This window comes from Misgurnus anguillicaudatus, chromosome 3 (genome assembly GCF_027580225.2).
Source record: "Misgurnus anguillicaudatus chromosome 3, ASM2758022v2, whole genome shotgun sequence".
NCBI classification, from domain to species: Eukaryota; Metazoa; Chordata; class Actinopteri; order Cypriniformes; family Cobitidae; genus Misgurnus; species Misgurnus anguillicaudatus.
Genome location: NC_073339.2, coordinates 6,863,241 through 6,891,237, shown reverse-complemented (window position 1 = coordinate 6,891,237; position 27,997 = coordinate 6,863,241). Strand labels below are relative to the sequence as shown.

General features: G+C 37.0%; 2 protein-coding genes and 2 long non-coding RNA genes across 11 annotated transcripts in view; 2 read left to right on the top strand and 2 right to left on the bottom strand.

The window, feature by feature from the left end:
* The window catches only part of LOC129444016 (uncharacterized), a 163,192-nt gene that overhangs the window by 30,492 nt on the left and 104,703 nt on the right, over positions 1-27,997 (top strand). The gene's annotated exons all lie outside the window — the stretch shown is intronic.
* On the bottom strand, positions 20-27,494 carry LOC129444013 (uncharacterized). Its single transcript, XM_055204344.2, has 2 exons — positions 27,058-27,494; positions 20-2,992 (listed from the first exon to the last, which is right to left on the bottom strand). The coding sequence occupies exons 1-2, from the start codon at positions 27,305-27,307 to the stop codon at positions 807-809; spliced, it is 2,436 nt and encodes an 811-aa protein (XP_055060319.2). The 5' UTR covers positions 27,308-27,494; the 3' UTR covers positions 20-806.
* LOC129414810 (uncharacterized) lies at positions 8,673-15,152 on the bottom strand. 4 transcript variants are annotated; one of them, XR_012365228.1, is made up of 8 exons: positions 14,166-14,517; positions 12,983-13,080; positions 12,691-12,816; positions 11,757-11,811; positions 11,415-11,483; positions 11,238-11,275; positions 9,135-9,188; positions 8,673-8,813 (listed from the first exon to the last, which is right to left on the bottom strand). It is a non-coding gene; the product is annotated as an uncharacterized lncRNA (long non-coding RNA). The 4 variants fall into 4 exon arrangements; XR_012365229.1 differs by lacking the exons at positions 12,691-12,816; positions 12,983-13,080; positions 14,166-14,517 and adding an exon at positions 15,131-15,152; XR_012365226.1 differs by lacking the exons at positions 12,691-12,816; positions 12,983-13,080; positions 14,166-14,517 and adding an exon at positions 12,506-12,567.
* LOC129446200 (uncharacterized) lies at positions 13,580-19,461 on the top strand. 5 transcript variants are annotated; one of them, XR_012365219.1, is made up of 6 exons: positions 13,580-13,723; positions 14,643-14,821; positions 14,930-14,967; positions 15,112-15,282; positions 16,648-16,707; positions 18,197-19,461. It is a non-coding gene; the product is annotated as an uncharacterized lncRNA (long non-coding RNA). The 5 variants fall into 5 exon arrangements; XR_012365220.1 differs by lacking the exon at positions 16,648-16,707 and having other exon boundaries at positions 14,930-14,956; positions 18,197-19,453; XR_012365221.1 differs by lacking the exon at positions 16,648-16,707 and having other exon boundaries at positions 15,144-15,282; positions 18,197-19,452.

The window sequence follows — 27,997 nt, the reverse complement described above, 5'->3', positions numbered from 1 at the left end:
AGGAACGTTGATGTGTTTGGTCACTTCTAACTTCATCTCCAAATGGCAGCATTGAACGAATGGGGCCAAGCCAAATGCCATCGAAGCGCCGCAGCGCGCTCCAGCGCCCACGTGCACGCACACAGACGACAGAGGGATGCATCAACAATTCCCAGTCAAGGCAACAACACACTTCAACATTGAAAATGAGTAGACTATTCCCTCAAGATAAGACCATCAAATGTCACAAACACACTAGGTTTAATCACTTATAATGCTGGATATGTTATTGAAATACATTTATATATATATTTTGTTAAATTGTATCTGTCAAAATGATTCTGAGCATCCGTGTAACCGTATGTTATTTGCTTTGAGCGGTAGTTATTTGAAAAGAACGAACCTTGGAATGTCATGACTGGCCAATCAGAATCTAGTATTTTAGAGAGCAGTGTAATAAAACATAATAATTAAAATAAAGGTGAATGATAAAATAAATGAATATGTAAAGGATAATCATCAAATTGTGCATTTAAGGATTTTAAATGCATGAGACATACAAAGAACAACTTGACACGCTGTGTGTAGATTTACAGCAGCTCCGGGAACGTGATGTAATGCTCAGATCTCATTGGTCAACCAGGGAAAAAGAGGGGAAATTTGACACAGTGGTCAAAAAAAAAATTACATTCGCTTTTCGTCGCAACTAACCGAGGTCAAAGTCATTAATAATAAAAGCTATTGCTTTCATAGCATGTTATAGCATTGAACATTCATGCAGAATAGGACCACACGGTCAGTCTGGACTTTTAGATGATATGATGATTTCAGTGTATTTGTTCATCAGTATGTTCCTTCTGATGACTTCGAAGACTTCTGGCATAAGTGAATTTCTTCTCACAGATAAAGCAGACGTAAGGTTTCTCTCCTGTATGAAGTCTCTCGTGGGCTTTTAAGGAACTTGACTGGGAAAACATCTTCTCACAATGAGCGCATTTGTAAGGTTTCTCTCCAGTATGAACTCTCTGATGAGATTTAAGGGGACCTGACTTCGTAAACGTCTTCTCACACTGAGAGCATTTGTAAGGTTTCTCTCCAGTATGAAGTCTCTGATGGGCTTTAAACTCAAATGAATAAGCAAACGTCTTCTCACAATGAGAACATTTGAAAGGTCTTTCACCTGTATGAATTATCTGGTGTCTCACTAAACTGCTACTATGATCAAAACTCTTCCCACAGACACTACAGTGATGAGGGTTATCTCCTGTATGAAGTCTCTGATGAACTTTAAAGTGAGATGAATGAGCAAAGGTCTTCTCACACTGAGAGCATTTGTAAGGTTTTTCACCTGTATGAGTTCTCTGGTGTTTTATTAAATGTTCACGTCGAGTGAAACTCTTCTCACAGACATTACAGTGATAAGGTTTTTCACCTGTATGAGTTCTTTGATGAGTCACTAAATTTTCACGTCGACTGAAACTCTTCTCACAAACACTACAATGATTAAGTTTCTCTCCAGTGTGAAGTCTCTGATGGGCTATAAGATTAGTTTTACGACTGAAACATTTACCACAGTGTAAACATTGTAAGAGTTTCTCTTTAGTGTGTATTGTTTGGTGTGATTTCAATTCACCTGATTCCCTAAAGGTTTTTCCACACTGACTGCACTGATACGGTCTCTCATTGGTGTGTATACGCATGTGTTTCTTCAGATAAGGTTGTCGGCTGAATCTCTTCTCACAGTGAAGACACTCGTATGGTTTTTCTCCTGTGTGAATTCTCTTATGAGAATCAAGACTGTTTTTGGTTCTGAAGTAATGGCCACATTCAGTGCAGTAGAAAGGCTTTTCGGCATTGTGTGTCCTCATGTGATTTCTCAGATGAGATAAGGAGCCAAAATCCTCCCCACACTGCTCACAGTGAAACCTCAGCTGCTGCTGCTTCTCTCTGTGCTCTCCTGTATGAAGTCTCTCGTGGGCTTTTAAGGAACGTGAAAGAGAAAACATCTTACCACAATGAGCGCATTTGTAAGGTTTCTCTCCAGTATGAATTCTCTGATGGGCTTTAAACTCAAATGAATAAGCAAACGTCTTCTCACAATGTGAACATTTGAAAGGTTTTTCACCTGTATGAATTCTCTGGTGTCTCACTAAACTGCTACTATGATCAAAAGTCTTCCCACAGACACTACAGTGATGAGGTTTCTCTTCAGTGTGAAGTCTCTGATGGGCTTTAAAGTGAGATGAATAAGCAAACGTCTTCTCACACTGAGAGCATTTGTAAGGTTTTTCACCTGTATGAGTTCTCTGGTGTGAAACTAAATGTTCACGTCGACTGAAACTCTTCTCACAGACATGACAGTAATGAGGTTTCTCTCCAGTGTGAAGTATCTGATGGGCTGTAAGAGTAGTTTTACGATTGAAACGTTTATCACAGTGTAAACATTGAAAGGGTTTCTCTTTAGTGTGTATTGTTTGGTGTGATTTTAATTGACTTGAATCCCTAAAGGTTTTTCCACATTCATTGCACTGATACGGACTGTCATTGGTGTGTGTAAACACATGTTTCCTCATATTATATTTTTGGCTGAATCTCTTCTCACAGTGAGGACACTCGTATGGTTTTTCTCCTGTGTGAATTCTCTGATGAGAATCAAGATTTGCTTTGGTGCTGAAGTAATGGCCACATTCAGTGCAGTAGAAAGGTTTTTTAGCATTGTGTGTCCTCATGTGAAATCTCAGATGAGATAAGGAGCCAAAATCCTTCCCACTCTGCTCACAGTCAAACAACTTCTTCTTCTTCTTCTTCTTCTTCTTCTCTCTGTGTTCTTCTGAATGAAGTTTCTTCTCTTGTAAGGTAGTAAAGCTGATCTTACATCTCCTGCAGGTGAAAAGTTTCTGTTCTGTGTGTTTTCTCTCGAAATGTCTCTGTGAGCTCAATGTCTCTCCACCGGTGATGCAGGAAAGAGTCGAGGACGTTATTTCTTCATCCAAACATAATTCACTCTTCACATCTGAAAGAAACATAAAACAATTCAATGATTTTTTATTTACACAAAGAAGGACGAATTGAGATGCTGTATCTTTTTCTATATTCACACAGAGAACGCTGTCAGTCCCGGGTCATCAAATAAACCAAATTATGGTAACATACAAAGCTAAAAACACAACTAGTAATGAACGAAAAATATTAAATTCAATGCAGTGAGTAATCCACAATTTTGAAGTTGTACATCTTTCACAATCTGACCGTGATGCATTAAATCTGGGAATAACCATCGGATGTCATGAAGAAGGATTTATATAAAGAAATCAAGTATAATCTATATGAATATAACCGGTTATGTGTATCAATTAGTTAACCATTATGTATTTAGGTTGTCCTTTTACCAATATGCATTGCAATCATGTGTTGGAGAAGTTAGGCAGCATACATTGTGAAGGTCTACCGCATGGTTTAAATGTCAAGGGACAAAGAGGGTCTTTATTTAATGAGTAGCCCCCAGGCTAATGGGGCATGGGAAAGAGACACTCAGTCTCAGAAACGATGACCTAGGGTGTGTTGTGGTTTCCCTTTTCCTCCCATGAAACAGTCTTAGGTTTTAATTTCAAGAGATAGACTTTATTAGCCCGACAAATAAAAGCCGAGCAGTCCTGGTGAGCCATCCTGAACACGAACCCAGGACAAAACTCCAAGACCAATTGAAAACATTTTCACTGTACCACAGTATTTAAGCCTTGCTCGCACGCAATCCTTGATCTTTGCATATGCTTCTATACCCAAGGGTTTGTAACACGAAGAAACAAAAAGAAACATATGGCTTATATCATACAGAAATACATGGCGGTCACATTCCTGGGACTGTGCGTCTTTCGTCCCTACCCTCGACATGTAGACCTTTAACGTACTTTTTTAACAAACTGCAATGCATGCTGGTAATTTTCTTACACACACAATGGTACACTAAAGTGATACATATAACTGGTTATATTTATATAGAAAATTGTAATTGATGCACATATTCCTTTATATTCGGATTAAAACAAACTTCTTCAGGTGACCCTTACAAAAGTGATGTCATGTGTTTATTTATGCTACAAGCCTGAACATTAACCAATTGTTTTGAGCTTACATGGAGTTTTTGGGTAGACAACCCTATATGTATGGAAGCATATGGGTAGCAAAATTCAATTTAGAATGTAATATGCAATATGACAATGCAATATGTAAAATGACAATGCATTTCTGTATTTAAGTTTACATTATCCATGCATGTATGTGCAATCCTTGGTGCAAAATAGAAATAAAAATGTAATACTTTAATTTACATTTTCCATTTTCTACAGCCCTGTTTTAAATACATATTTTAATGCTTTAGAAGTTGCAAAATTAAAATGGAAATGTATAACCCGAACTGATATAATGTGATTCACATTGTCAAGCAAAAACTGTAGCAAAATTATCATTTAAATGTAAATTTCCCTAAATGCATTTACATTTACGGATGGGAAACTTGGGATTGCATTTTCATTTACACAGCGTGCAATGGATGTAGCAAAATTAAATTGGAAATGTATTAGCTGGTTTGATAAGATGTGCTTTACATAGTCAAGCAAAAACTGTAGCAAAATGATCGTTTAAATGAAATTTTCCCTAAATGCATTTACATGTACGGGTGGGAAACTTGGGATTGCATTTTCATTTACATAGCGCGCAACGGATGTAGCAAAATTCAATTGAAAATGCATTTTGAGTTGACCACGCCCCCGCCCTGTGAATCACTGCGTCAAGGCGGGGCCAACAACTTCCATTGCCTGGCCTCTCACGTGGGAAACATGGCGGCAGCAGGGCTGATTGAGAGTGTTATTCGCTTACCGAAGCATAAACAGAGAAATATTAGTATTTATGGAGATTATTACGTGTCTGGTGACAGAACTACAGCGTTGTTTGATCCTCTCACCGAATTGTCTGCATTATCAGACGCTAGTTCACCTCACCCTGTCCTGTGGCTGCCTTTCGTGCCTTCGCATTCAAGTAGCGTGGCAATCGGGATAGTCGGGACTTTTCCCGGTGGACTGGCAGTGTTTTGAGGCTGCGAACGCCGGTCTGATAGTAGTTATACATTGCGAGTTAGCAACACAATCTGGCAGCCTGATGTGCGTCCGATTCCTGCTGGTCAAACTCTGCAGCCTTTTTGCTCAACACAGTATATGAAAAAAAAGTGCTTAACCCGTTCGGCAGGTCCATAGGATTTACAAAAATACAGGGATCAGTGAGCGACCCCTCATCAAATGGTATAACGTTAGCCTGTTGGCCTTTGATGTGTTTATTGCAGTAATGTATGCGGTTAGATTTGTCAAGCAGCCGCTTTGTGCTTTCACAATCCGTTTGCGCGCTGCAGCTGCTGACCGCTGCTTTTGACTATAAAAAATATCGTGTGATTGACAAAAGCGCAAAAACAATATAACAAATCATCTTTTTTTTCACAAAACAATATACTTTAGATATTATTTGATAGACTAGTAAGTGTGGATTAATGATGTTTAAAATAGCCTGGTGGTCAGGAAATTAATGGATCAAATCAGCAGATTTGCAAAAGTTTATTTATCGCCACATATCATAAATAAAAATTAGCAGTGTAACTTTAAAGTATACCACATTATATTTCCTACGTATATATAATTTCCACATTATAGACGAGAGTATTCAACGGCAATAAACGTCTCATATGGCAATAAATATTTTCACAACATTATTATTTCTAAAACGTTGACAAAATTATTTTCAAAGGAACTGTATTCTTACAGTTATTCAAAGATGCACACATTATTCCGCATATGACTTGATATTGACTTAACATAACAGCATCATTAAATGAATAAACAGAGAAGGAAGCAGGATTGATGTAAATTGTATTATTATAAAACAGCAATATTACTGAAATAAACCCTTGAGGTCAAACACGCTTAAAACCACACTAACAGGTCAAAATAAACAATATAACAGTGGAAAAAACATTATTATCTCTCAACACTTTATATGACAAACAATATATTTAAAGGAAATATTCTTACAGTATTCAAATATGCACACATAATTCCATTTATTACTTCCTGTTTATGAGCATGTTTGTCTGCGCTCTGTTAGGTGCGCATCCCTGTCTTCCAAACAGGTATCATTTTGTATAGTTCCTTATAATTAGCCATGATTTTATTATTGTGAAAATTGTTTTTTTTGGCAGATTGATTACGGTTTGTATTACTCTGTTTTTTTTTTTTTGTTTGTTTTTTTGACCACCGAGGGCCTACAGATGTTTCTTCCGCGAACATTTCATCACAGTTCAGGTGAGCCCTGGCTGTTACATGTATGTATTTATAAAAACATTGAAAACATTGTTCAAATCTTTTTTGATTATTTTGAAATACAGAGGGCGGCGTTAGGGCCCCTCACAGAGTGAAAAAAAGTAGACAGACTGAACTTCGACATAAATACCTTCTAAGTTTGAAATGTTTTGTGAAGAAGAAGAACCATTATCTGTTCCGGTAAAATTCTGTTCTTTAACAATAATGCATGGATTTTCATTTGGAATAACCATGGTTTTACTAGGTTTAACTATGGTTGTAGAAAATCTGTAGTAAACATGTTTTTTTTATTTTGATTTAAGGTATACAGTTCATTTTGGTAGGGGTCATGAATTGTTTTACTGTTTGCTGCATGTTAAACGACCATCTCCACCACAATTAAACGTAATTTTACTTCATATGTTTTGTTTGCTTCTCTAAAACGAATTTCATTTCATTTAATTTGTTTCTTAATTTTAATCTTTTGTTAATAACTTTTGTGGACATAAATAAATAAGAACATTAAAAAGTATTGAATAAGATAAGATGACGTCACTGGCCACAGGTCAGAATATAGCCTACCCTTCACTACGCTTCTGCTATGAAAGAGTATAAAAGTACATAAGTTAAATGTATGTTTGGTCTGATCGGGTCAATATGCTGATGTCCGGGTGTGCAAGACTAGTCGATCTGCAATAATTATTCGAAAAGAAAAAAATCTATTCGAATGTTTTACGTGTCACTGCAGGTTTAATAATATTGAATGGTCATTTAATGCGTTATCACTTCATCTGTGTTATTTTATGTAAAGAAGTATACCTGAAAATTATTTTGTATTTATTTCTAATTGTTTTGGCCATTCCCCAGATAGCACACGTACGTCGCGGAGATGTCTGCGCGATGTCTTGTTTTTCGTCTGGAAGACGTATTATTTAGGGCGTTTGCTCATCTGGAAGGCGTCGCCGAGACGTCCGACCCAGCTGTTTGCAAGACACCCAGCAGATCTTTACAAGATGTATGTGATTTAGAACGATGGCGAGCCGCCGTTTCCCAGATCTTTACAAGATGTTAGAACGGCAAGCCGCTCTTTCACAGATCTTTAGAAGAGCTTTAAAAGATGCGGAGCCGCTCTTTCCCAGATCTTAAGAAGAGCTTTAAAAGATGCGGAGCCGCTCTTTCCCAGATCTTTAGAAGAGCTTAGAAAGACGGTAAGCCGCTCTTTCCCAGATGTTTGTAAGATTACAAGATCCCTCATTAACAAATTGAATTGCCCTAAACTACAGCAAATTATTTCTACACACATCTACACATGCAAGCTGTGTCATCGATATTAAGTAATTAAAACAGCATTTTCAATTGATCTTAAAACAGGCAGTTGTTGATTTTATAAAACACATTTATTCAAATTAAACAATGAAAACTTTCATTCATTTATCTTTAAATATATTTTTTACATGACAGTATGCGAAAACAACAACATATAAACATATTTAAAATAATCAAAACCTTTCCGCGTCTGCTTTATTAATCTCCATTCTAAAATAAAACATTTCAAAAAATTACCCGGAAATAATCGTGATAGGCTGCTCTTTCTTTATAGCTTTAATTAGGTTCTAGAAGATAAAATTACCCGAAAGTGTTATCATTGTTAAATAAATTACGGATGTGCGTCTTTACGTCAAGGTCGTGATTCTACATTACAACATCCGCTTGACCTCGCAATGCCAAGAAGAAGAAAGGCGTGGAACACATGCTTAAGGTATGTAGTAATAATGCATTTAAATAATAAACTGTTTGGTGTGGGATCATTTAAATAATACCTTGAAATTGGGTTGATAACAGTTATTCATGCTTTAATATTGATATTTCGCCCACCTGTCTGACGTTAATTTATTTTGATCGTTCATGTTCATGAGTCTTGTGTAAGATTCTAGAAAGATATAGTGGCTTACTTTTTTTTAAAACTATCAGTATTATGGTTGATATTTGTATTGCACTTGTTAAAACATTTTTTGCCCCCATTTTTCATTTCATGAGCTGAACTTAAATATTTTCTATGTCCCCAAAAGGCCTATTTCTCTCAAATATTATTCACAAATCTGTCTAAATCTGTGTTAGTGTTGCGTTTATAATTGTGGTTAGTGTGTGTGTAAGGCACTGCCTGTGAAAACCCAGCTAAAGTCTTTTTTGTGATGTATTGTTTTCTACAGAAAATCATCCTAAACAATGAAAAGAACATTTTGTAAAAATATCTTATCTTTAATATTGGCTGAGTAAGATTCTTTGTATAAACCCTCAGTCTGTTAATTTTGTCTCCAGCCTGTCAAGATCTTCAGATGATGTTTGAGAAAAAAGTCATCATCCTCTTCGTCACTCTTCATCCGTATTTGGGGTAACAAACACCTGCTTCCCACAAGAGACTGGACCGCTGAAGTCAGGTGGTCAGTCTTTATTTGCATTCATCCTAGAACCATCAAGACTGCCTTTTTGCAGCTGCAATAGCAAAGATAAATGAATTAGGAGTGTAGCTTTTAAAATGCTTTTACTATTAAATGCATTATTTTGATTTATTTAAACTTAAGAATCAAATAGGTGTGTAGTTTAGGTAAAATTCTTATAACTGCATTTGTCTGTTTTACAACAGATGTAACTAAGTATAAATTTACTGTTTTTTTTTATGTTGGATGGATCATCAGACCTGCACCTTCCTTGAACATGTTGGTAAGGTAACACTTCATCTGAGTAAATGATGATGCTTTTTTATAAGAACTTTTTATAAATAAATATTATTATTGTTTTTTTTAGGTAACTTACTCTGTATTTGTTCACGGTGGTCACCCCAGGGTCTCAGGACTCAAAACGAGTGCTCTATGGATTGAACAGAAAATGTAGTATTAACATGTGTTAAGTTATGTCTTTAAATGCCACTAATAATGCGTTTCTGTTTTCTTTCTCATTATGCTAACAAACGCTCTTTTATCCCTCATGTTAGGTGGATCAACACTCCAACCATCTGCATTAGGGACTGAATAAAGGATGCCCTCTGTAGCTGGGAATGTTAGATCAGGTAATTTGCATTTGATATATTTTTAAAGACACACACTAATGCTGCTTGTACACCGCCAGCGACTAGCAACACAATCTCGTTCATTCCAATGGAAGCTTTGCCCCATTCAGCAACATGAGCAACTGTGACCATCGACAACAGGAAGTGGGCATGTCCAGCTATGCCACAACGTTGAGGAAAGTTCAACTTGATGAAGGACTTTTGGGAGCAACTACCAATGAGAGTGAAGCAGTGAAGTTCGTGTCATCACTCTTTTGTCATTTACTGAGAGGATTGTTACTCATTTATTTGTAGTTTTTACTAGGACAACCAGAATTGGGAACGCCTTCTGATAAACTCATTAAAAGAAATGGCTGACACACAGTGACTAGGTTGTTGGCGGTGTGAATGCAGCATTAGGCCTTAAACTGTCTGTGGCAAATATTTTTAGCACCCAAAATAAATAGGGGTGCTGCTTTTAAAGGAAAACACCACAGCTTTTCAATATTCCACTATGTTCTTACCTCAACTTGGATAGATTGATGCGTCCCTATCTTTTGTCAATGCGTGCACTTGATGTTTGTGCGGCGTGTCGTGGGTGTGTTGGCGTTTGGCCTGGCCCCATTCATTCCTCGGAGCGCAGTAACATCATCACTCCTGACTACTCCCCCTCTTTTGAGTTTGAGCGAGAGGTGGAGTAATCAGGAGTGATAATGTTACTGTGCGCCGAGGTCAAAGTGCTGCAAACTAAGTACTCTTCCGCCACACAACATAGTTCCCATCTCTATCCGCTCAAAAAAATCGCCACGTTTTATTATGTGCCACCATACTTACTCGTGTAACTACTTATGTAAGAGTCTTTAAATAGGGAAAACATGAAAGGGTTGGGTGGCTTCTAAATTCATCCCTGTTTGGATCCTAAGGAATGAATGGGGCCAGGCCAAACGCCAACACATCCACAACACGCTGCACAAAGACCAAGTGCACGCACCGAAAAAAGATGGGTATGTATTAATTCGTCCAAGGCAAAAACATAGCAACACTTTGGAAAGCGGTGGTGTTTTCCATTTAAAGGGATAGTTCACTCAAAAATGAAAATAATGTAATTAATGACTCACCCTCATGTTGTTCCAAACTTGTAAGACCTCCGTTCATCTTCGGAACACAGTGTAAGATGTTTTAGATTTAGTCCGAGAGCTTTCTGACCCTCCAAAAAATGTATGTGCTGTATACTGTCTAATTTCCAGAAAGTTTATTAAAACATCATCAAAGTAGTTCATGTGACATCAGTGGGTCAGTTGGAGTTTGTTGGGGCATCATTGGTGCATTTTGGTCCAAAAGTGGCTATTTGTTCAGCATTGTCTTCTCTTCCGGGTCTGTTGCGAATGCGCGTGCACAATGGCGCTGCTGACGTGTTATCCTCAGAAATGTTTGCGAAGATTTTGTTTACAGGGTCTCCCTCAGACTGTAAACGAAAAAAAGCTTGGGTGCACCAGATAACACGCCAGCAGCGTCGTACGGCAGCAGTGTCATGCACGCGGTTCGCGGCGGACCTGAGGGGGAGGACAGTGCAGAATTGAGTCGTTGTTTTTGGACCTGAATGTGTTTTTGATGCTTCAACAAATTCTAACTGACCCACTGATGTCACATGAACTACTTTGATGATGTTTTTATTACCTAACTGGACATGAACAGTATATCGTACATACGTTTTTAATGGAGGGTCGGCGGGCTCTCGGACTGGGTCTAGAATATCTTGGACAGTGTTTCCGAGGATGAACGGAGGACTTTAGGGTATTATTTAAATCAACTAAAAGAAAAACAATCCTTAAATGGTTACTAAAATTGAGGTCAGATTTTTGAAAACTTACTGTCTTGATGGTCATCCAAAGTTCTCGGTACAGAAAATCTGTTTTGTATGGATCAGAGTTAGACATTGTCATGTAATATAAAACAATGTAATAGCAAGTGTTATGTTGTTTTTGAAAATGCTGTGAAAATGAAAAAAGCTATTTGTTTATCCACTATGCTATCAAATTCTCTTTTACCTTGCATGTTAGGCGGATCAACATTCCATCCATCTGCATTAGGATCTACCTTAGAGACACTCACTGGAGCTGTAAAGGGAAGCAGGTAAGTTGCACAACCCATCAAGCCTTTGTGGGGAACAAGGTTTCTTGTAGAATTCTTAGACTAGCAATTTTTGTGTGAGAACTTTAACATGATAGAAATTGTTAAACTTCAAATATGGTCAACCATGAAGCCATCTGAGTCTATATTGTCTGAGAGAAATTCTTACTCAAGAATCTGCATATTGCTATAGATATGCAGAGTACTTATCTTGAAACAGTCATAAAATATTAATGTTTTTTGTTTTGTAGGTCACTTACTTTTCATTCGTCCTTGGTGGTCACCCCAGGGTCTCTAGAGTGAAAATTACTCAATCTATGGATTAAACAGAAAATGTAGTTTTATGAAGTGGTATGTTGTCTTTAAATGCCATTAAAAATGTGTTTCTGTTTTCTGTCTCATATAAAAAATACTCTTTAACCTGCCCACTGGAGCTGGGATTGGTTAGCTGCATTTTTTACATTTACAAATAAACACACTAAATCCTAGGCTTGGACCTGCCTTAGGTTTTAGCATCCAAATTAACTAGGGGTACTGATTTTTAAAGGAACACGGCCACATTTTGGGAATTTAGCTTATTCACAGTATCCCCCAGAGTTAGATAAGTCCATACATACCATTCTCATATCCGTGCATGCTGTAACTCTGTCTGACGCAGCCCCCGCTAGCTTAGCTTAGAACAAAAGACTGGTAGTGAATTTGACTATACAAATCACAACACATAATAGGAAAATGTTTGCGTTGTTTTGTCATGTTTGGAAGCCGTATGCTAGATGGAGCCATTCACTTCCAGTCTTTGTGCTAAGCTAAGCTAGCGGGGGCTGCATCAGACAGAAATACAGCAGGCACAGGGATGAGAAAGGTATGTATGGACTTATCTAACTCTGGGGGATACGGTGAATAAGCTAAATTCCCAAAATGTGGGCGTGTTCTTTAAGGATTTAGGGGTATTTTTGAAGTTAAATGAAGCCGTTTTACCTTTTAAACTGTCTCTTTTATAAGGACTTACTGAATTTCTTTTTTCAGCAATTTGGGACATTCTTCCAGTTGTCGGTAACTTTTTGAAAAAGGCTGGAAACTAAAATGCAAGTACTGTTTCATCCTTTTGTTTTTTACAGCTATGAAAAATAATGTGTTATTAATTGTACTGTCTATTAATTAATGATTTTATACAGTGTAACTGATTCTGCTTACCTGACTCATGACGAATTCTGGACTGGTGTTTGGTCCGTGCTGTCTTTGGCTCTTTCATCTCCATCATCCTGACCCTCTTTAGCAGCCTGTCCATGTATTTATTTGGAGGCCACCATGAGCACCCATCTGCATAATATGACTTTGTTACTCAGTTGTCCATGCTCCTACAAATTCTACATTTTTTGTAAAGCTGCAACAAGTTGAAACCCTATAATTATTAACATTTGATTTTGAATTATGTAATTCAAATACATGAATAAGTAACAAAAGCAGAAATATATTAAGACATTACCTTTTTGTTGTTGTTTACTGATCTATAAATCCTTTTGCATTCACATAATTGATCATCATAACTTGGTATACAGTGGATGTGTGGCTGTAGATAACTTTCTGAAGTCAATTTAAAAAGGCAAAAGTTAATAAATGCTAAATTGGTCAAATATACATTGTTGTATTTTCACCATTTTGATCTTATTTAGGCATTTCATAACTTGAGGGAAATTTACGTATACTGATGTTTCAAATCAAATATTAATTTATTAATGACAGCTAATCATTTTATAAAGATTTTTTATAACAATATTTATTTATATAATATCAATTTAATACATTTATTTCGTTACAACTACATCACTGAGCGCAAGGGAGTGCAGCCAACAAATACATTCAGGTGTGTTTGACTTAACACCGAGATGCGCAGACAGCACGTGGTATGACATCAAGTACCGCGAGAGTTTGGGAAAGCCCCGGAAAAGGTTTGAACTCACGGAACTTGATGTCACGAATCACGATCGGTTTGCGCGTAGATCAGCATGAAGCCAAACACATCTGAGAGATGTGTGGGCTGCCTGCACTCAACGTTGCGATCATTCAATAGAGTGTAACCTCAATCGGGTTTTGCAGCTTCTGGGTCTCGTGTAGAACGATCACAGAACGATTTTTTGTTCTTTTCCAACTCGATTTTTAACTCCCTAAACTAGTAGGATGTTCCAACGGGTGAAGCAACAGTGCTGACGGCAGTTTCAGTGTCAAGGTAAGTTAATATGTTATGCATGCATGTAAGTTAGTCGATCTACAGAATTATCGTCTTATATTAATGTTCTATACGCGATTAAAAGCTTATTAACGTTTATCAATGCAATGCTATTCAGGTCGCTGCAAAGTCCCGAAGCCACGTTGTAACGTTAACTTTACATGTTACGCACTGGTGTGGATAAACCAGCCAGTTTAATAGAGTTATTAAATGCCTCAAACCTTTCCCGCCCTGTAACGTTACGTTAAAATGGCCCTTATACGAGTTACGTTAATTTCAGTCAGACCTTTTCCTAAAACCCACTCAAAACCGTTAACGTTGTTCTATTGGAGTGGTTCGATAATTGTATTTATTAATTGTTTCAGTTATATCAGTTATATGAGTTCTTTAATTCGTATTTCTAACAATTAAAACCAGGAATGACAAGCTATAAGTTACTTACCAAGATTTTGACGACCAAACTGACAGAAAAACTAACTTAAAGCCGACTATTAAACCAAAAACATACTACTACAACGTGAAGAGGAACGTAATGTGTACAAATTTTATTATTTACATGTTATTAATAATGTTATTTGCGACAAAAAAAGTTGAGGGAACTCGAGCAAATAACGGTCTTCTGGTAAATATTGTGGTCACGTGATGGCCTCGCGACATATAAGTCGTTTCCGGTCGTTTCTCAAACGCACAGCTGCGTTCTTTTAAAAATATTTTTAATATATTTTTTTAAATAATAAGAAATACAAGTTCAGTCAGGGGGTACATTATACATATATAAAATAAAATAAATAAGGCTGCGTCCTTTTTTTTTTTTTTTTTTAATAAGGCTGCGTCCTAGAATGCTGCATGTCTCGGCTGCCACGTCAGTATTGGATTTTTTTGGTGATGCATTGCTAATTTTCAACTTCTCTCTTTAAAGTTTTCATGCCATGACCACTGGGGCGGAAACCATTATGACATTGCCTTGGACATCAAACTAAACCATCTCATTCTAGCTTTTGAGGTGGATTCTAACCTCGAAATCTCAGAAGGACAGGTCTAAGATGGACGCAGCCTCCATAGGATGCAACCTTGCATTTGAGAAACACCCATAGAACGGTCAACTTACCCCATACTCTAACCTGAATGCAGGGATCATAAAACTTTATCTTTTACCTTAACTGTTAGATGGGTGTTGATACCAAACTTTTTTTCTCGTCTACCCAGGAGAAAGTCATGGGTTCTGCTGCTAATGTTGTCATTAAGTATGCTTTTTTCCATTTGTTGCATTTGGCAATAATATCAAAAGACATAAATTCTGAAAGAAATAAGATAATTTTCAAAGCATTAACATGAATATAAAAGCATTAAGTCATTAATGACCATCTTTTATTATTGTTTATTTACAGCGTCTTTTATTCTGCTTACCTGACTCATGCAGAATTCTGGCTTGATGTTTGGTCCACCTGTTAGCTGGCTCTGGTGCTTGGTAGTCTTCTCAAACCTCTGAATCAAGACCACTATGAGAGGCCTTCTGAAGACCATCATTACGCTTCAGATCCAGTTGTCTTTACTATGAGGTAAATCTTTTTTAACTGCAGCATTGAGCGTTATGTGCGTCGTTAATGGCACTGAACGCCTTGCATTTTTGCCCCCTACTGCAACATGCGTTTTTGAAGGAGCGCTAAGAGCAGAAAAGCACCCGACGTCATTTGTGTCTTTCCATTGTCCAATTGGATATGGGGAGAGGCAGGCCTTCCGTTGTAGGACCGATGTTTACAGTTATTTGAAACAAACATACTTCAGTTACTTACTGTCTCCTGTGTGTTTATGCACCTCTCACCTTCGATCAAAGTCAGTGCAAGAGTCCTCTTTTTAAAGTTTCTGCTTATATGACAGTTAAGAGCAAAAGAGCGCTCACGCTTAGATATTTGATTGACAGGACAGCTGCCTCGGTGGTTGCCTAGCAATATAAAAAGCTGCGCTGCACTGCACTGTTTTTTATAAAGTGACCAAATAAAGGTGCACCTTGTGTTTCCACGTCTTTAAAACGCATTTGGTGTGATTGGCCCCCAACAAGGGTTTTTTCTGCACTTTTTATTTTTTTCAGCTTTTGCGTTGATATTGTATTTTACATTGGTAAATGCCTATGGACATTGGCTACTAGCGTTCTGCATGTGTAAATGCACATCGATGCGAACAACGACGCAAACGTGTAAATGAAAAGTGGCGCATAGCCTACTGTGTAGAGGGATTGGGGTAGGTCTGACAAAATCAGCCTTAATGACAACTGCATCAGTCTTCAATGTTGGTTTGACTTTTACACAGATAAACACTCACTTTGTCTATCCAGACCTCAATGTTAGAGTTCAGACAGATTCAGATAGTTGGTTTTGTTCATTTTCTAAGTGTTTTGTTGATATTTTAGTTAGGGATGCACCGATATGGAAATTTTGGCCGATACCGATAACTCTTTATAGTTGGGGGCCGATAACCGATATATATATATATATATATATATAGGCCGATAAATATTCATATTATTTTCACAATGAAAAACTCGCAGACTGCGGACATCTTGTCTTTGCGCTAGACTAGCATACTCTTCATAAGCCCGCAACATGTGTCATCTTCGTGCTATGTCACAGAAAGCACCAATCAAAACTCTACATGGCCAGCAATAAGCAAGTGAAGTGGTTCAACAAACCAAAATAATCCATCATTTATCGGCCTAATTTTGCTATCAGACCGATAACCGATAATATTAAAAATAAGCAGTTATGGGCCGATAACGATATGTCGGCCGATATATCGTGCATCCCTAATTTTAGTCCTAATTGATTATGACAGATTTGTTAAAGCCTTATCTGTCAAAATGAAAAAAGTTTAATTCAACCTCTGTTTAAAGCAGATTTTGAACCAGTCTTCTTCAATTGTGTCACTAGCCTACCACAATCCCTGTGCACCAGCTATGGAAAGTGCAGACCAAACTTCTTCCTCCACCTGTGAGTCTCTTCCCATATTTAGTAAAGTAATGAATGCGGTCTTACAAATGAAAGGTTTTTTAGGGTACATTATTTTAATTACCAAATGATTCCTCGGATGAATTGGATAAAAAGACAATATTTTATTTTTCATTTATGAAAACTGGTTGTTGCTGCATGAACTCAAGCACATTTATTTCAAACACATCAACGCAACGTCATTGCTAAAAACCAATGCAGCTATTTTGGATAAAAGATAATGCGCCTCAGGTCACACAAATCAAACACGAAGAGTTGTCATACACAGTGTGTACAGTCAGTCATTCAAATTGCATATACACAAAAATCAGATTTAAACTGACAGTGTAAACATAGTCTATGAATTAAAACAAAAATGTTTAAATGTAAGCCTTGCTAAATACCTTATTACCCATAGTTATCCTCTTTATACTATGGTCACTTGCTTTTGTTTATTTTGCAGTACAAAATAGGACAGGACAGATAAGAAAAAAACATTATTTTTATTAATTATTTTATCTAGGGGTCAATAGATCTAGTTCAATCAACACCCTCACCATGCTCTCCCAGCTTTAGGTGCTTAGACCTGTTTTTCTAATCAAACAATACAAGGGCAGATGTTTCGGCGTTATTGCCTTCATGGCATGAAAGATTAAAATCTGCATTTAAACCCAAAGGGGATATGATCTTTAAATAAAATTGCATTGTCATTTTCTTGATTACAACCATAATACTGAACAACTTTAAAGGTCCCGTTTTACCTGTGTTTTTTGAAGATTTGATTGTGTTTACAGTGCGCAATATAACATGTGTACATGTTTCACATGCGGTATTTTTCACACAATCTACTTATCTATATAGTGCTTTCACTGTCCTAAAAACGGGCTGATGTATTCTTTGTCCTATGAAGTCCCTCCTTCAGAAATACGTAACGAGTTCTGATCGTGTAGCTTGTTTAGTGTGTTGTGATTCAATAGCAGCTTATCTTAGCCAGGACGGAGTTTAGTCAAACACACTTGCTTTGACGTCATTCAACCGGGAAGTAGAGGGCTGTAGTACAAACCGGCCGTTCGCTGTATTGGAAGGGGGATTCTGTTAAAGAAAATACATCGCCTGGCTGGCAGTGAACTTTGAGCTTTATCATTTACAGGTATTATTTATGCTATTACAGCAACATTACACACTAACTAAAGTTTGAAAAATGGGATCAGGAAAAACGTGACCTTTAATGTTTAAGTATTGAGAAAGAAATGAATTCTTACGCGTTTTATTTAAAGACCATGTCCCCTTTTAGCCTGACTACATCAGACTTTGTACTTCCGCTCAAGCAAAGTAGAAGAGAATGGTATTACTAGGCTGGTCCCCTTTGGGTTTAAATGAAGATTTTGATCTTTCATGTTTTTAATATTTTGGTTTTTCTTTGGGTGCAATTTACATAAATGAAATACTTTGTCTGATGTGATGATGGTCTCATTGTGTTCTTTTGTTACAGATAGAACTGAACTGGAGTCTATGAACTAATGCTGTGTTCGAGACAACTTGGATGTTGGATATTATTGACCTTAAACCCGTAAGAAGTCAGGAACAGGAAACTAAGTGGAGTATCCGACCTCTCAACTTGGAACAGATCGATCAACACCGACCTCAACGAGATGCGTCATTTGACATTGCAGACAAGGTGGTGGCTAGCCTTTCACAGCCTTACATGAACCGCAAACAAACTTTAAACAGCACGTAATATAGATGAACATGAATGTTAAATTATCCAGTAACCGTTTTCTGCCATAATTGGCGCAAGAGCACAAACTTCTCCTGGCGTCTCATTATGTGGTAAACACGCAAAAAGTGATACGTGATTGACTGCAATGCATTGAGGTCGGAGCGAGGTAGGATATTTAATGACATAACATCAGAAATCCGAGTTGTCTGTAACACTGCACAATATTTCAACTAATTGTCACCACCTGATTATCATGTTTTTAACACAACCATTGATTGGTCACACGGATGAAGGCAGCAAGCAGAGACATTTGTCCTTTGTATCTCTCTTAAAAAAATTAATCTATATTTAATGTTAAAAAACACTTACAGTAGACTGTGTTAGATAACTGTGCTTTTGGAAGTCAGCTTAAGTGAACAAATGTTAATGAAAAGTTCATTTTTGTCACTGTTGCAAACTAACCACCACACAGAATATGAAGAATAGTCAGGACTGTGGTAATAAGCTAGCCCTAAAATGTTGTGAGAATCTTGATGTATTGGACACAGGTGTGTAGTATCTGTTATAGATTGACGGTTGACAGGTTTGTTTGCATGTAATTGCATTATTATTAATTTGGTGTTGATAGTCCAATGTTGATTTGGGAGAAATATTTAATTTCTTTTCTTTTTAGATCCTTTCTCTTTTTAATGCAGCACTTAAGGATGAACCACCCTGATCTGCTAAGATGCACAGATTCAACTCTGGCCCAGCATCATCCCCATACCTCATCTGCCATCAGTTTAATTTAATGTCTGTCTATTGCAAATGCTATTTATTTCAGTTATATTACAACTTAATATTGAAGGAATGGTCTGCCCTTTTGCCATATTGAACTATGTTGTTGCCTCGGCCTGGATGAATTGATGCATGCCTGTCTTTTTTCGATGCGTGCACCGTGCAGCGCGTTGTGGGTGTGTTGGCATTTGGCCTGGCCCCATTCATTCCTATGGTACCAAAAAAGTTTTATTTTGTGGCACCAGACTTACTGGTATTAACTCCTCATGTAACAGTCTTAAAATAGGGAAAACAAGAAAGTGTTTGGTGGCTTCCCTGTTTGGTACCATAGGAATGAATGGGGCTGGGCTAAATGCTGACACATTCACGACGCGCTGTAGGTGCACGCATTGAAAAAGAAATAGATATGTATTAATTCATCTAAGTTGAGGTAATAACATAGTTTAATATGGCAAGAGGGTAGACTATTCCTTTAACTTTAATTGAGACTAGTATTGTGTAAAGCTGGGGTTTCCAAACTTCTCATTTCAAAACCTATTAGACAAGTGTAATCTATTCTAGACCCACTAAAATATTTTTAAATATACATTTTTTAATGGGGTAAAACACATTTCTTCTCTTTCAGTGGAGGCATTTTATTTTCATAATATTTCATAATGTAAAGTAAATATAAGTTTATTTGCAATACCAAATATTTTATGGTATATTCTTTCAAAACCATTGTCATTGTTAATTATTATTTTGGCCAAACTGTTGTTGCATCATTACGGTGTGCAACACACCTTAACCTACTGTGACGGACAAGTGGGTCCTCCTGCCACACAATTTAAAATCCCCTGGTGTACCGAATGTTGTATTGTAATTAAAGTTGCATCTAAGTCTTGTGTAACAGTCTCCATTATTTGTGATTATATTCATAGTGTCACATGGTACTTTCAGCACTTACTACATCACAGTGTTTTTAATGCTTTCATTTTTAGGGTTATTATAAATTCATTCATTTTTAAAGAATTCCTTCTTTATGTAGAACATGCAAAGTCTAAAATGTAAAGTGTCATGATCAGCTCTGGGTCTTGTGCAGTGATTAAATGAGCAGGTAGTAAATGTCATAGCTTTGCAGTATATTGGTTAAGTTCTGGATGTAATGAACATTCAGCACATAGGTTTCATAAATTGAATTTGGTAAACAAACTTGTCGAAACAATTCATGCTGTGATTCTGGATAATACCTGGTCAAATAAATACATGTATAATGTGTTTTAACATTGTATAAGGTTTCTTCATCTATATAGATATCTGTTAAAGAACGGTGCAGAGACTGCTGTCCATTATTGGTTACAGTGTGTTTGTTAAAATGTTGCCAGTAAGATTATTTCCGTGTACAAGGTACTCTGAGTACCTTTATGTGTTTTATTCTGCACTTAAAACATAAACGCAATTTAAATGCAGGCGTCTCGTCCTTAGAACTGCAAAATATGCACGTGAAACTGGACTACACGCAAATAAGGGTATGATTTCATGTTTCTATATTACACGTGATACGAGGTAGGGTATATAATAATTATATTTTATGAATGCAAATTAAATGCAAAACTCTTAAAAAAACTGGCAAATTATATGCAGCTGAGGGTTTTTTTTCAATCTTTTTGTTTGTGTTCAATACAATTAAACAAGAAATTAGTGTAAACAATGAAATGAGTTGAGCATTTCGGTCAGCTGATTCGTCTGCGTTTGCTCGGATTCAAGATCTCCAGAAGATGTATGCAGCTCGTAAAAATTTCGAATGTTTCAAGACATCGCCAATACGTCTTGCAGAGATATTGCAGACGTCTTACTTTTCAATGTTCGCGGCCGATCTACAGAAGATGAAGCGATATTTAGCAGACGTCTCCGCGACGTACGTGTGCTATCTGGGTCGGTTCGCAGTAACCTATTTCGAGATTTAACGCCGCTGGGTTTTCTGATTTCACTTGCTCACGTGTTATTTAGTCGTGCTCCGCATCATGAGAAATTAGCCTCTTTTTACCGATAAAACAGAAGAGCTAACCGAGACAGACACGGAGAATGAAACGAAACTTAGAAAACAATGCGGTGCTCTTATGAACCGGACTGCTGCAAACAGTAAAACAAGCCATGACTCCGTCTTAGGTCCTTACGAACATTAATCATAGTTTTACTATAGTTAAAGCCAAAATCATAGTTACAACAAGATGGTTTCGAAAAACCAACCACCCAACAGCTTAAAAAACCTTAAACCGTACTGTAGTAAAACCATGGTTATTCTTGTTAGATGATAATCCATTATTGCATAATTGTTTAAGACTTTTCACCGGAACAGATAATGTTCTTCTACAAAAACATGGCAAACTAAAAAAAGTAGTCTGTTATAGCCTATATACCTTTTATGATTCGCTACGTGTGAGGTTATAACATCATTATCTGTATTTTAAAATCATAAAAAAATGAACAATGTTTTCAATGTAAAAATACATTCACATACAGTCAGTGTTTATTTGAACTGTGATGAAATGTTCGCGGTAGAAACATCCGTAAAGTTAGCCTATTTGAATTCGAAGGCAGCCACAGTCCGAGGTGAACTAGCGTCTGACAATGCAGACAATTCGGTGAGAGGACCAAACAACGCTGCAGCTCCGCCACCAGACACGCAACAATCTCCACAAACACCAACACCTCTCTGTCCATGCCTCGGTCAGCGAACAACACTCTCAATCAGCCCCGCCGCCGCCATGCCCCCCACGCGAGAGGCCAGGCAACGGGAGTTGTTTGCCCCGCCTTGACGTAGTGATTCACATGGCGGGGGCGTGGTCAACACGGAATGCATTTTCAATTGAATTTTGCTACATCCGTTGCGCGCTATGTAAATGAAAATGCAATCCCAAGTTTCCCACCCGTAAATGTAAATGCATTTAGGGAAAATTTCATTTAAACGATCATTTTGCTACAGTTTTTGCTTGACTATGTAAAGCACATCTTATCAAACCAGCTAATACATTTCCAATTTAATTTTGCTACATCCATTGCACGCTGTGTAAATGAAAATGCAATCCCAAGTTTCCCATCCGTAAATGTAAATGCATTTAGGGAAATTTACTTTTAAATGATAATTTTGCTACAGTTTTTGCTTGACTATGTGAATCACATTATATCAGTTCGGGTAATACATTTCCATTTTAATTTTGCAACTTCTAAAGCATTAAAATATGTATTTAAAACAGGGCTGTAGAAAATGGAAAATGTAAATTAAAGTATTACATTTTCATTTCTATTTTGCACCAAGGATTGCACATACATGCATGGAAAATGTAAACTTAAATACAGAAATGCATTGTCATTTTACATATTGCATTGTCATATTGCATATTACATTCTAAATTGAATTTTGCTACCCATATGCTTCCATATATATGAAGAGTTTGGTTCCAAAACGCAATAAACGCCATTTTTGAAAAAAAAATGAGTTACCACCAAAATCAGTATTGTATCAGTTCAGTATCAAAAAGTAAATTCTTAATTTTACACAAAATCTAATATCCACCGTGTTATTCTATCATCTTTTCTCACTTTTTCCCAAAATGCGATAAACGCCAGTCCTCCTTCTCTGCAGTATGCAATAAATCCGCTCCACCAATTACAGCGAACCATTCCACGCATTGTGAACAACAATGGCGGCGCTTTGAATACACACGGAATCCTACTTTGTACTTCGTGATCAACAAACAAACAAAAATAAAATAGCACTTTTAATGGCTTTGATAATCCTGTGGTGGTTTTCTGTGGCGGAGAAGAAACTTAAGCCACTCTGACACTCGATCGGGCGACGGAGAAATTCTCACAGGACATCATAAAGTTTCTGTCATTAACACATTGACCCCAGGGGATCTTATGAAAAACGTTACATTATTTTACGCAAAGTCAACGAAAATCGAGCAGGACTAAAACTGATTGCTGTCAAAAAAGTTCAGCGACGACATTCCAAGGATGACAGCAGCAATGACAGTGTTATTAATATGACAAAGTATGTATTTTGAGTGATGCCATTAATGTTTATTTGTATACCACTATAGTCATAGTCAACTAAATGAATATACCATGGCAAAGATGAAGGCACATTTATATATTGATTCAATAGATTTATACCATTTTGAAAAAAAAAACGTCATCGATTTAACTGCATTTTGAGGGGGGGAAATCAGTTTTTTGTATAAATCTTTGAAAATCAAATTATGGATTTGAATGTTTTATATTTTTATAACCTAAAGATGCTATGTGAAAGTTTGTAACAGAAAATAGTGGTTTTCATCTTGTCACTATAGAAAACACGTTTTTACCAAAATTAGTCAAAATGGATTTATTGCGTTTTGGAACCAAACTCTTCATATATACCAACCATAGTACAGAGAGAGGCAAGCTGATCTTGCAGGATCTTCTCAGGGCCTCAGTTGGTTCACCAAAAAGGACTCTGCTTTTTGTCTGGATAATAAAAGTCTATCTTATGAAAATTAAACTTACTGCTTTAGTATTATATTCTTAAAGAACCCAAAAAGAAAACCACAACAAGATGGGACTGTAAAAGACCACAACAATGTGTTACACTGGAACATTTTCAGAAAATTATTCTATACCAAAAAATCAAGGCAAAATTCACTGTTTAGTGCAGAAAATTTGTTATTTAAAGTGACAAGCTGGAAAGAGCGCATCTTTCAAAGATACCTTGACTATGAATACTTGTATACTTTTGAAGCAATATCGCTCTTTATCGTCACGACTATGACTGGGCCAGTGGCACAAGGATACAGGGAGAAGGGGTTTTAACATTAAGTGGCATGGCATCTTACGCACATGCCACTATGTTTTGTGGCACTTCCGGTTTCAATTGGCTCGTACCAGTGGCTCGTCGAGTGGCCCTTCCGGTGTCCAGTGGCTCATACCACTCCGTTTAGTGGCTTGTGTTGTGGTTTTCCTTTTCCTCAAATGAAACAATCTTCAGTCTTAGGTTTTGATTTCAAGAGATAGACTTTTAATTACCGGACAAATAAAAAGCAGAGGCCGACCTGGTGAATCCCCCCAGAACCAGAGTGTGGTCCTGGGAGGATCCTCCAAAATCAGTCTGACTCTCTGAGCCATAGCTTGGTAAATATATAGGTTTTGGTTCACTCCACTCCATGCTTAAAACAATATGTATCTGTTCAGGCTTGTAATTTGAAGAACCACATGACATTCCCCAGACCAGTGTCTCCGTCCCATGACCTACTCTAGGCTATTCATTATACTGAGACCCTCTGTGACCTTTGACATGAAACTATGTGTATATACACAGCTGGGTTGTAATAGTAATCTCATGGTAAACTCATGACACACATACTGCATAACTCATGTTACACAAATTGCATTTGATTATAAATGGTAAACTCATATTCATGTAGATTGGGATTAAAATAAACTTCTTCACTTGTCGACTGACACGTGTCAGTAAAACTTAGGTCTGTTGGATTGAGGCGTGTGGCACTGATATTCACCGATCGAGATCCGAGAGTAACTTACGCGTGCTGCTGCTATGTTCATTTAATTGTGGGGATTATTTCAAAGCAAAACTGATTTTTAAGTAAGCTCCGACAAAAACACTTTACAAATGATTAAGTCAAACAGTTTTTTCCTTTATTTTATGCAATCTAAATGTTGCCTACAGTAAGAATGAGTCAGGTTTTTTTTCTTCAATCTCGTCTTTCATTTAAAGGGTATCTAGTAGACTCGCTTAAATTAGGCATACTACTTAAAAAAAAGATTTACAAAAACGGATTAAATATTAAGAAAAGGCACAATGTTCACACGACCATGGCTCAGACAAATACTGTGCTTTATTAAATTAAAACACTCAAATTATTATGCATTTCCATTTTGAATATTTAAATATTGTGATGATACCCTTATGAACGAACGTCAAGATATAGCTCTCGATTCATTGAAGGCATTCGGTTACCCGAAACACCAGAGTCAAAAAGGACACACAAAATCATTGTGTCACAATTAAATGAACATAGCAGCAGCACGCGTAATTACGCTCAGATCTGTAATGATCGATCGGTGACTATCAGTGCCACATGCCTCAATCCAACAGACCTAAGTTTTACTAACATGTGTCAGTGTACGAGCAACTAAACGGAGTGGTATGAGCCACTGGACATCGGAAGTGCCACTCGACGAGCCATTAAAAAGTGGAATGAGCTACTATACACCGGAAGTGCCACTCGACGAGCCGCTGGTACGAGCCAATGGAAACCGGAAGTGCCACTAAACATAGTGGCACGTGCCAGTGGCTTCTGTGCGTAAGATGCCATGCCACTTTATGTTAAAACTGCTACTGGATACAGGCTTGATATGTAAGGGATAATGTTGAGGCAGCCGGTAGTTATCGCAAAATAAGCCCCGAAGCGGATAATACAGGCTGCCTCTACATTATCCCGCTTATTACACGGCTACTTGCCACATAAGGAAAAAAATTGGACATGAATATGAAACATTTTAGTGGCATATTTGTTTTAAATTTACATTTTTATCCTTCCGCGAAACTTTGCACAAATGCATAAAAATGATTGTAATACCCAAGATCCGCTGCTTCATACTTGTCTGTCCTTTGAGAAGTTTTATTGTCGATTCTGTATTTTTTTGTGTGTTGGCTTCATAGCTGTCATGCTCTATTTTGTCAAGTTCCGTCTCAGCAAGCTCTCTGTGTATTGTCGTTGTTTGTTCTTCGTAGTTCAATTTTCGTTTTTTCATCTTAATTGGGGAACCATTTGAATCGTCCAAATCTATCCTCTCTTAAAATGTTTTGTTTTTTCCATACATGTTAAAATTAATGTCGAAATTTTCCATTGTTAATTGTGGTTGTCCAGTGTTTGTCACAAGATGGCGCCAAACGGTAATCTTTGTTGGCGCGGAGGGATTTTAAGCATACAAGTAGTACCGGCTATGCGTTAGAGCGGTTATTTGAAAAGAACGAACCTGCAAATGTCTCAACTGACCAATCAGAATCAAGCATTCCAGAGAGCCGTGTAATAAAGAGCAATATCACACGCTTACGATAACAATATTGCTTTTATACAACAGTTTGACGGCATAAATTTGAAAAAGAAAACAACAATAGAATGTTTTTAAAAGCCTCTTTGGTGAGGAACTACTTTCCATGGATTAAACAGACACTCCGGATCGATACAGAGAAAACCCACATTTTACTATGGTAAATACTATTTATTTTTCACACATTCTTACTTCTCTTATCACCTTCATTTTGATCTTTCATTACCATGATTTCTGTAGTATTCTTCGTGTATGTTACTCTCGGTGAAAGTATGCTCTCTGATGTGGTATTTTTTATGAAATTATCTCACTGTAGCGTTAATACAACAGGCCTTATTGCAACCATTTGACGTCATGTATAGTGATAAAAAAACAAAATGTCGGCCTTCGATTAAAAAGATTTGTAAAGTTTATTAAAACTATGCGTACTTCTTTAATTTTCATATTGTTAATCCCTGTTTAAATCTATTAAACCATAGGCTACATGTGTTTATAACCAGGGTGCTTTTAAACAATCGATCATAGCTTTTCCACTATTAACCTACAATTGTTAAAATTTCCAAAACCGCTTTAAATATGGTAACACTTCTAGAATGAGATAAGCAACATTTTGTGTCTTTTTTACAAGCCAACATGCCTCAAAAAGATGTCAATCTCTCCTTTAAGATTTTTGACCTTCTTTTTTTTAATTTGTGACTTTAAACTGCATTTTATCAAACAATGACATGAATAAAAATACAACTATAATTGAGGAGACATACCTGAGAGAATAAAATCATGACCATCATTATGTTTGTCTTCATATTTATCTGCTGTGGCTTCTGTTATAATCTGCATTTGGTTCCCACTGTCCATCGGTTTGACTGAACACATCTTGAGTTTGGTCTGCAGGATCTGCTGCTGTTCTCCAGCGTTCCAGACAGAATCCAGAGACTTTGTGGAGGTTTGATCAGTAGATTCCTCATCCTGTAAGCCCTGATCAGTTCCTGATTTACTGCACATCACATCCATCTCATCATCAACACTAAAATACACAGAGACAAGACTCTGTTTACACTCAATAAACACTCAAGGGAGAAAAACACTGAGGATACACAAACACATCACACGCGAGCTCAGCCTCTTTCTTTCTTTCTTTCTTTCTTTCTTTATTTCTTTGTTTCTTTCTTTCTTTCTTTCTTTAGTGGGTTTATCGGCGGACTAAAGAGCTGCAGAGCGCCTCCTGCTGTACTGGAGAGAGCAGACGCTGCTCTGTTTGTCATTTGTCTCTGAAATTAATCGCATTTTAAGATTGAAAACTCATAAAGATTTGCACACGTATTAAAAGTTGAAGTAAAGTTTTTTTTTTATCTGTTAGTGGTTTCAAAATTAAATGTGCAAAAACAGTACATAAAGCACTGCTCTGTACTTTTAAGGGCATAAAACATGATTGTTTTCAATCAGGTCATAAAAGTTGTATCCACAGCTATGAGGAAATTTATCATACATTAAACATAAATTTCCATCTCTTTATTCAACTTATGCAAGTGGCAGCCATAGACATTATTTATAGTCAGCTGCAAATAGGGCTTAACTTGACCCCCAAAAAATTCTTACAAAAGGTTTCTCAGTGGTTTACAATAGTATCAGATGTACTTTTTTATTTGTACTAACCCCTTTAATTTTTGTGTGTTTTAAAAAAAATAATGTGTTTTTTTCCTT